General features: G+C 44.9%; 1 protein-coding gene across 1 annotated transcript in view; it reads right to left on the bottom strand.

The window, feature by feature from the left end:
* Window positions 1–2,230: 2,230 nt before the first annotated feature.
* The window catches only part of Alkbh5 (alkB homolog 5, RNA demethylase), a 23,611-nt gene continuing 16,387 nt past the window's right edge, over window positions 2,231–9,454 (bottom strand). The window contains exons 3-4 of the mRNA XM_021213256.2: window positions 6,068–6,223; window positions 2,231–5,721 (exon numbers count right to left, since the gene is read on the bottom strand). Coding sequence (XP_021068915.1) covers window positions 5,544–5,721; window positions 6,068–6,223 — 334 coding nt within the window. The 3' untranslated portion in view covers window positions 2,231–5,543. The remainder of the gene's footprint in view (window positions 5,722–6,067; window positions 6,224–9,454) is intronic.

Here is a 9,454-nt window from a genome sequence, read left to right as displayed (position 1 = left end):
GCTATGTAGTGTACCCTGGGAAATCAGTACTAAGAAGCACCTCTAGTAACTTAAGAAGACCCCAGGCCCTGTAAGAGAAGCGTTAGCAATTCCACCACTTGAGATGTCTTATGTGCACCCTTGTCTAAGGTGGGGTGAGGTTAACATTGGAGGCAATCTGTTCATAGCTCATGGAACCCTGATAGCATCTGCTTGTTTTCAGGTTGTATGCCTTTAAACAAGTATAGCTACAAAGACCCTGGCTGTGTAGATCAGAAGCAGGGGGCAGCTTTAGGCAGATTATGTGACCTCTGGGTACTTAGTTCCACCATATACAGGACTGGCAGCTCCATAGGCTACCAGGAAATAATGCCATCGGGGCTCTGCTGCCACACTGAGGACATAGGAAGAACTGCAGCAATGAATGTCTGGTACTGAGTTGGTGGATCTCCAATTCTGATGAGTCCAGGGCTCCAGCACCCACAATAGATTTGGGGCCCTCAGCTCCCTGGATGTACACATCCTCGTTGCTTGACAGTGCAGTGACTTTCCTAATTTTGACTGTCTTCACGAGAGCTCACCAGATCCCAAGTCAGACCAGGTTCCTTCTGTCCAAAGCTCACAAATACACCCAGCAGTATTTCACACTAGCTACAAAATCCAACTAGCAAATGTTTAAGTGGGTGTAATTCAGTGGTAGCGTGCCTGCCCAACACATCATGTCCTTGGTTCAATTCCTAGCACCAAAATAATATGGTGTGTGTGTCTATATATCAGATGCATTCTCACAAACTTCCTGTATCAGTTAACAATGGAAAAAGAAATTCAGGGACTGACAACAAGACTCAGTTTTACTGTTTTGTTTTTTTCCTAGCATTCTCCCTGTTCTGAGTTTGGTCCCCAGCACTGAAGGAGGGGAGAAATAACTATATAAAATTGAAATTATATTAAAAACTAAGGTACTGATATTCCAAAGTAAGGCTTTTTTTTTTTTTTTTTTTTTTTTTTTTTTTTGCTTACTGCATTTACTGTTCGTTTGACCCGGAACCCGTGTTCTCTTCCCTGCTTGTTTTCCGAGTATAGGAATTACAAGTGTATTTAGTGTTATCTAGGATCTGTGTTTGTGTGGACAGTGCCGGGACTGAACACTCGTTAGGTAAGCTATCTATCCAATCCTATGTGATTCCCAGCAGACAAACAATAACTGAAAAACCAGATTCCAAACAGAAACAAGAGTTTTAATGGTCTCCAGTAACCACATGGGACAGCTTGGTCTGTTAATCCTAGCTCCCTGGGGTACCATTTTCTCTTCTGGGTGCTCAGGCACCTTCCTGCATGTGCATGAGCCCACACCAGACAGACCACAGATAAGTTTAAAAAAACAAAACAAAAAAACCCCTCAAACAGGTGAAATTAATTTAAATAATGTATTTTATTTAACTCAGTATGTCCAAAATAGTATTTCAACATGTAATCAATATAAAGTTATCAATTATATATTTTACATTCTTTTTAATACTAACTTCAATTTCTGGTGTATAAAGCATATCTCAATTGAAACTAGCCATATTTCAAGTGCTCAAAAGCCAGAGTCCAGTGGTTCCAGATTGGACAGCATAGGTTTAAACTTAAGCAATGAATGAGCTGCTGGGGCAGAGGTAACATTTACAAGGCCTAAAATGCACAAGGCCCTCACCTAATCCCCAGCACTACAAAAAAAAAAAAAAAAAAAAAACAACCAAAAAAAAAACCAAAAAAAAAACCAAGCAAGCAAGCAATGGAGTAATTATCATCATTCAGATTAAATTTTAAAATAGTGCTGAGGCTGAGAAATTTCAATCAAAATTAATACAATTTCTTTGAGGAATCAATAGGCCACAGATTTAGTAACAATTTCTAAGAAAGAGCAGCATTGTAAGCTGCATGTCGGCCCCCAAGGCTCTCAGGTTCTAGTTTCTGGAAGGCATACACTTTACTTTTTTAAGGAGTAGGTGGGAGTAAGAGTGTGGATCAGTGGTAGAGTCCTTGCTTAACACTGGAGAGGCACTGGGTTCCATCCCTAGCACTGTCAAAAAAAAAAAAAAAAAAAAAAAAAAAGAAGGAAGTGGAGCTACGCAGCTGTGGATTATGTGGGTGTTCCTATATCCAAAGACAAACGCCCAACTAAGACAGAGACAGAAAAGGCTGGAAGCAGTGGCAAGATTGCTATTTCAAGGATAGCCTGAGCTAGAGTGAGACTCTTTCTACACACACACACACACACACACACACACACACACACACACACACACACACACACACACGGGGTGGGGTGCAGAGAGGCACTGAGCACTGAGAGATGTAGCATACAAAAGAGGCCATGTGACTATGAATCTAAAGTACTTGCAACTAGTGAGTGGTTAGAGCCATACCAAGCCATAAGAGGCAGGAATAGGCTTCCTACCAGAGTCTCAAAGGGAGCACGAAACAGTCTGTATCTTTGTTGTTGAGACAGGGTCTCACAATGTAGCCTTGGCTGTCCTCAAGCTCTCTATGTAGACTAAACTGGCTTCAAACCTGCAATACTCCTGCTGGCATTACAGACAAGCACCATGCCTGGCTGCTTTGCTTTTTGAGACAAGGCCTAGGCAGGCTTTAAACTTTTGATCCTTCTGCCTCAGCCTGTGCTGGAATTGGAGGCATGCACCACCATACCTAGCAAATTTTTTTTTGCTTTAAGCTCTCAAGTTTGTGGTAATGTTTTGGCAGCCATAGAAAACTAAGAGAAACTGATAAAATGCAACTCCCTCACATGGTGTATGAATTATAACCACAGGTAGATGATGAATCCCACACTTCAACAAAAAGCCAATTAAAATGTTCTGTGGGCAACTAACTAACTACAGAGATTTACAAGCACACTGTACATGTTATTTACACTTACAGTTAATGGGCTCTACTACCTTCCTATACATCATGGAACACCTTTACATGCATGTAAGCATGTCATATATAGGTCTCTCTCCCATCCTGAGCCTAGCCTACAGAACACTCTTATTTTTCTCCACACAACAAGGTTAAAGAAATGGAATGAGATCCTAGGTGGGTAGGGCTGGTACATCCAGTTCCTGTTGGAACTACTACTGTATAACATGAAGACTGAGTCAGGGGCCAAATATAGCTCTTGGCCCAGTGCCATGGCTAGAACAAGAAAGATTCAGAGAGTCAGGTGTGAGACTCTGAAAGACTTGCTTAAGGCTATTACTTTGTAAGGACTGGGGCACTATCCCAGGAGAGACTGAAGGCTAGATAACTGGTATCAAAATCTCTTCCATCCATTGTCCCTAGGGAAAGCCACCCAAGAATGGACTGGGATCTGCCCTTCTGCATCATCATAGCTGGGATGACATTTGGTGCTTTCCCTCAGTTCTAGTGTCATCCCAGTCCACTGCACAGTTCATACAGAGGCCCTGGCCCTTCTAGACCTACCACTGCTTTTCAAACTGCCGGCCAGTCATTCTATGGGCAATGAAATGGCTTGACCAAGATTCACAGTGGCAATTTGAGCAAATTGGCTCAGATCACTGGAGCAGAGCTGGAGAGCTACAAACAGTTGGCAATGCCCTGGGATCCACATTAGGGACCCCAGAGGACTGGAGGAGCCCACTGAATCCCAATCTCATCCTACCCTACCTGCTTTATCTACCAACATTCTACACCCAGGAAGCCCAAGAGCCTAGTTGCTGAGTACAAGAATGGCCATGTCCTCTACCTGAGCTCCGCTGTCCCTACTCCAGCTCCATCTGTGTTTGTACTGGCCTACAGCCTCTCTACCAAGCCAGGGAGAGACTGTATCTTCTAGAATTCAATGAGGTGTGTCCCTGGCCACCAAGGCTTATTGAAGGCCACCCTCCTTGAAGGGGAGAGGGCAGTGGGCAAGGACAAGTCCACCTTTAGCCATCAATCAAGGGGTATCAGTGACCAATCTTCAGAGGACTGGTGGGCAATAAATTAGATTTCTCCAAATCCAGTTGGAAGGTCAAGAAAATAAATTAAGGGAAAAACCAAAGTCAGGCTTTCTCTCACCACAGCATCAGACAACTGTTTCAAAATATATTAGATTTGGTTTTTATTGTAGAGCACACACATATTAGGGCAAAGTGCTGCACACACAACTACAAATCATTTTTGGGAAAAGAGCAGTAAAAAAAAAAAAAAAACAAAACAAAAACCCCAAACCACAGAAGACCTGTAACTGCTTTAGTTATGCAGTCTCAACTTGAGGGCTCCACACTGGCAAAGGATTTGACCCCAAAGAGACTTCCTGATGACTGGGTGCTCCCATATCTCTGCAGCCACTGAGGCCCAAGGGCCAGACCTTTGTGTACTTCCAGAGTGGTGGTGGCACAGCTGCTCAGGAGGCCTGTTTTCAGCAGGCTCAGTCCTGGCCTGGCTGCCAAAGTCAATCCTAATGAACCCCACCTTCCAGGATCTAAACAGGCAGAAACTCTCAAAGACTTTACCTTTGTATTTTTTTCTATTATTTTTAGAAGTTCCTTTCCTGGCACCCAGGCCTGCCCCCGAGACTGAGAAAGTACCAACCCAATATGCAGGTCTGACCTCTGGCCTTGGATATATGCTATATGTGGACAGAGCAGGCACATCTTCTTAGAAAGATGATATGGGAAAAGAGGCCCAAGATGGTCAACTGAGGAGAAAGAGACTAAAGGGAAGGGAAACACCTCAGAACAAAAGAAATGAAGCCCTACCACACACCCCAAGTTCCCATAACCCAAATGCTAGATTGGAAGCCAATCAGTTCCTCTAGCTAGAAACAATTCCTACAAATGACCCACTGCAGCAAGTCTAACAGTTCCATACGACCACACACATATGCCCAACAGGAGCAACCCAGCAAACAGGCATGCTCTTGGCAGAAGAGGTCAGGACCATTGTGCTAGTTCCTTGACCATCCAGGATTGGTGGGCAGAGCAAGCCAGAGGGCATGCAGGAAACCTGGAGACTCAGAAATGGGATGGCGGAGGATGGCACTGTTTAAGCCCCCTATACAGCCAACCTGAACAGTGGGGAAGAGGGTTATCTGCATGAGATTCCAGAGCCTGGACAGCAGGTGAGATGTATGGGCAGCAGACCCAATGCAGGGCCTGTATGGCTCCAAGAGACCTCATCCAAGCATGAGCATCAGTGGAAGAAAGGGCTGGCGAAAGAATAGATTTTGTTTAAAACACTACAAAGATTTACATTTAAAGCCCAAACTAGAATTTTGTAACCAAAACATTTTGTGTGTTTCAATAAACTTCCACTTGAAGACAGCTGTCCCCATTGTCTCTACTGGCTACTCTGGTGAGAATAATCCTCTACAGAAGCTAACAGCCTTTTCCATCAAGGAGAAAAGCCAAGAACAAAAGAACCCAGGTCTTTTACCAATTCGTTCTTTAGCCTTAATGAGCAACAAAGCAAGGAAAACGTATATAGGACCAAAATAACAGAAAAAACACTCAAACGGAACAGAAGATGGGGTAGCTACATCAGGATTAGCCAGAGTCCCAGGAGGGCACAGAGCCTCAGTGTCTCCTCATCTTCACCTTGCGGGTGGGGCTGCTGGCTGCCTCTGGGCAATCTTCCGAGGACTCATAGGACTTGCGCCAATAGTTCTCAGAGCTAAAACTCCCCCTCCTCCGGTGTGTGGGCAGAAGCACAGATCGCCGGTTTTCTTCTTTGTCCATCTCCAGGATCCGGGGCCTGCAAACAAGAGGGACAAGCTGTTACTTGAGAAGCCAGAAGGGGGGTTCTAGTCTTACAATCACTAAAGGGGACTTCAGAAGCCCCTATCCTTGAATTGGGCTGCTTGACTCAGTAGATCTCAATCAAGATGCACTGATAACAGTGGGACCTGCCCACTAAGTGACAGGGGCCAGTCCCTGTCTTGGGAGTCTGCTTAATTCTGAGTTTGGTGCCCAGTCCTGTGTCAGGTGTGCTGGGCTTCCCTTACCTCAGATTCAAAGCCCTGTATGGCCTTGCTATACACCCCTACTTCCCCACTCTCCTACTCAGCTGCACTGCTGGCTTCTGTTGAGGGTTTAAGTACCTGTGGGCAGCATCAGGGTCTGCCTTGCGGTGGGACCTTTTGGGTTTCAGCGCAGGGTCTCTGGTGTTTCCTGACAGGCGATCTGAAGCATAGCTGGGTGGCAATGTGGAGCTGCTCAGGGATTTTGTTTCCAATCGCGGTGCATCTAATCTTGTCCTGCAAAGGAAACACACATGGGGTCTCAAAAGGGCATCTTGTAAAGGCACAAACCCTATCAGATCTGTCTCCAGTGAAGACCAGCTTGGACTTCAGGCCAGCAGTCTGTATTCTGTGTTTTGGTTTCTTCCTGGTTCAACTAGAGATACGTCTAGTTATTTCCAGAGAAATGTCTTTCCCACTCTCAGGCCCAGAAGTGAAGATTAGGAGTAACTTCTGTCTGGACACCTCCAACGATTAGGATTGCTATGCATGCCATGTAAACAGACCCCAGGACATTCTCAGCCACAGAAGGCAGCATTTCTCAAACCAGTCACACTTGAGAGTTTCTCTAGGAGTTCTATCTAACCTGTCAGTGCATTGTGGGCATACTCCAATAGATGCCCTCATCCTTGATAGCAGTACAAACAGGGAGAATTTTGCCCCAGGATTACAGAAGAGATAAATAGAGGAAAGCAGACATGGATGTCGGCCAAAGAGGTCTGAGCTAGGAGTTCACACTATACTTTAACTCTGAGGCAGTACGAAGTCCTGGGTTCAGTAATAAACACAAGAGCAAGAGGGTGGGGGGAAGGTAAGCAGACCTGAGTCCTTATGAGAGGAGAGGGCTAGCATGAAGACTGCCGTTCCCACAGTTGCAACTCTATCATGAATACAAACCAGGCCAAGATACAGATGAGACTGTGTCAAAGAGAGGATGGCCAAGGCTACAGTCAACATGGACTGGGGAGTTAGCTCAAGCAGTTAAAGTGCTTGCCAGACAAGCAAGAGGAACACAGATGTGAACCCATATAAACGCTAGGTAGGTATAGTGTAACTACAGCCTTGGAAGTGATCTCTGAAGCAAGATGGTTAGCAAGATAGCATACTGAAAAGCTCTGGGTTTAATTGAGAAGATCAAACAATGAAAACAGCAGGGGCCCAAGAGAAAGCCCAGGATTAACAGAACTGCCTTCTAGAGGACCCTGGTTTGGCTCCTAGCACCCATATGACAGCTCAGAACTAGCTTAACTCTACCAGTGGTTCTCAACCTGTGGGTTGTGCAATCCCTTTAACAAACTTCTACCTTCAAAAAAATATCTACATACGATTCACAAAAGTAGCAAAATTACAGTTATAAAGTAGCAATGAATATAATGTTATGGTTGGGGTCACCACAATGTTTCAGCAGTAGGAGGGTTGAGAATAAACCACTACTCTAGTCTAGGGGCATCTGATGCCCTCCCTGACCTGTGGCCATCAGGTGCAGGCAAAACATCCATATGTGTAAAAATAAAAACAAATTTATAAATGAGTGTGATGGTTTGAATATGCTTGGTCCAGGGATTAGCACTGTTAGGAGGCATGGCCTTGTTGGAGGAAGTGTGTCACTTTGGGGAGGGGCTTTAAGACTCTCCTGGGCTGGCGAGGTGGCTCAGCGTGTAAGAACACTGACTCCTCTTCCAAAGATCCTGAGTTCAAATCCCAGCAACAACATGGTGGCTCACAAACACCTGTAGTGAGATCTGACACCCTCTTCTGGTGCGTCTGAAGACAGCTAAAGTCTACTTATTTATAATAAATCTTTGGGCCGGAGTGAGCGGAGTTGACCAGAGCTAGCAGAAGTCCCAAATTCAATTCCCAACAACCACAAGAAAGTTCACAACCATTTGTACAGCTACATAAAATAAATAAATCCTAAAAAAAAAAAAAAGGCCCTCCTCCTAGCGGCCTGGTAAACAGTCTTTTGGTGGTCTTCAGATGAAGATGTAGAACTCTCATCAGCTCCTCCTGCACCATGCCTGCCTGGACGCTGCCATGCTCCTACCTTGATGATAATGGACTGAACCTCTGAACCTGTAAACCAGCCCCAATTAAATGTTGTCCTTAACAAGAGTTGCCTTGGTCATGGTGTCTCTTCACAGCAATGAAAACCCTAACTAAGGAAGCAGAGATGATGAAAGATTCCCAGCATCAAGACTGGTTTCCAATGTGTACCCACCCCAAACTGCACACACGCACGTATACCACACACACAGGAAAAAGAACAGAACAAAAAATAACCTCCAACACATCCACATGTGGACTATGGGTAAGAAAGGGGTGGATTTTTGTCTCAGACACACCTCTTATGCTCCTTTACTATTCATCTAATAGAGAAGCTGCTGAAGGTAGGGAACAATACTAAATCAGTGGTCAGGTCCATGACTTCTGCCACATAGCTACTATCCCTTCAAGGTCTCTAAGGCAGAACTGCATGGGGGCAGCACCACAATTCTGGGAGATAGGGCAACAACTTAGGTATGGTCACAGCTAGGGAAACTGAGGTCTAGGCACTCATTCTCCTGATGAACAGAGTAGCATGCACCCACCACACCTACCCTCTGTTCATCCATACACTTAACTAGGGTAGGGTCCCCAGAAGACTTCTGGCTCCTACAAACTGTCATGTGTGAACCTCACATTCCACTGTTTTTGGTGGCTTCTACTGCCATTCAGGTTTATATCAATTTCTACCTCATCTCATCTGTTGCAGCATAATGGATGCCTCAGAGCCAACCTTCTCTCTCTTTTTCTGTGGTACCATGAATGGAACCGAGGCCTCAGACAAGCTAAGCATGAGCTACATCCCTAGCAACATAAGTGCCTCTCTGGCTAAACTATCTCAGATCCTAAGACCCTTCTGTTGTTGGATAAGGCCCAACCATCTGAGTTCTGCCTGTAGGTCTCTGGAAAGACTTTGACTTGCCCCTCCCTGGTGAGCATTCAATGGCTAACTTCTCCAAAGGACACACAGATAAGAGGTCATGTGGGCTGGGTATAGCTCAGTTGTAAAGCACTGGACCACTCGTTAAAACATAAAGAAACAAATCAAACCATACTAACAAATACCCCTAGCACTACACAGAAAACTAGAACATACTACAGTGTGCTAAATTTTGGTGAATGGATCTCTAGCTGTCTCTTCCCTAGTGCTTCAGAACATTCTAAGACCTACTTCACCAAAAGCATCCTATTTATATTGCTTTGTCTCGCTTCATCCATTTCACCCAGTTTAAAAGACAGTGCCATCTCCAAGTGTAGACAGACCCAACAAGCCTGGAGAGGCACTTGAGATCAAGACCTAAAAAAGCCCTGAAAGTTCTCCAGAGTTGCAAATGTTGATATAAGCTCCTTCTTAGCCCCAGTCCCCTACTAGTAAGTCCCCCACACTTTCTGGCCTTCCAACCATTAAATATACCTTTTTTTTTT

Source organism: Mus pahari, chromosome 14 (assembly GCF_900095145.1).
Source record: "Mus pahari chromosome 14, PAHARI_EIJ_v1.1, whole genome shotgun sequence".
NCBI lineage: Eukaryota > Metazoa > Chordata > Mammalia > Rodentia > Muridae > Mus > Mus pahari.
This window is presented reverse-complemented; position numbering and strand designations above follow the sequence as displayed.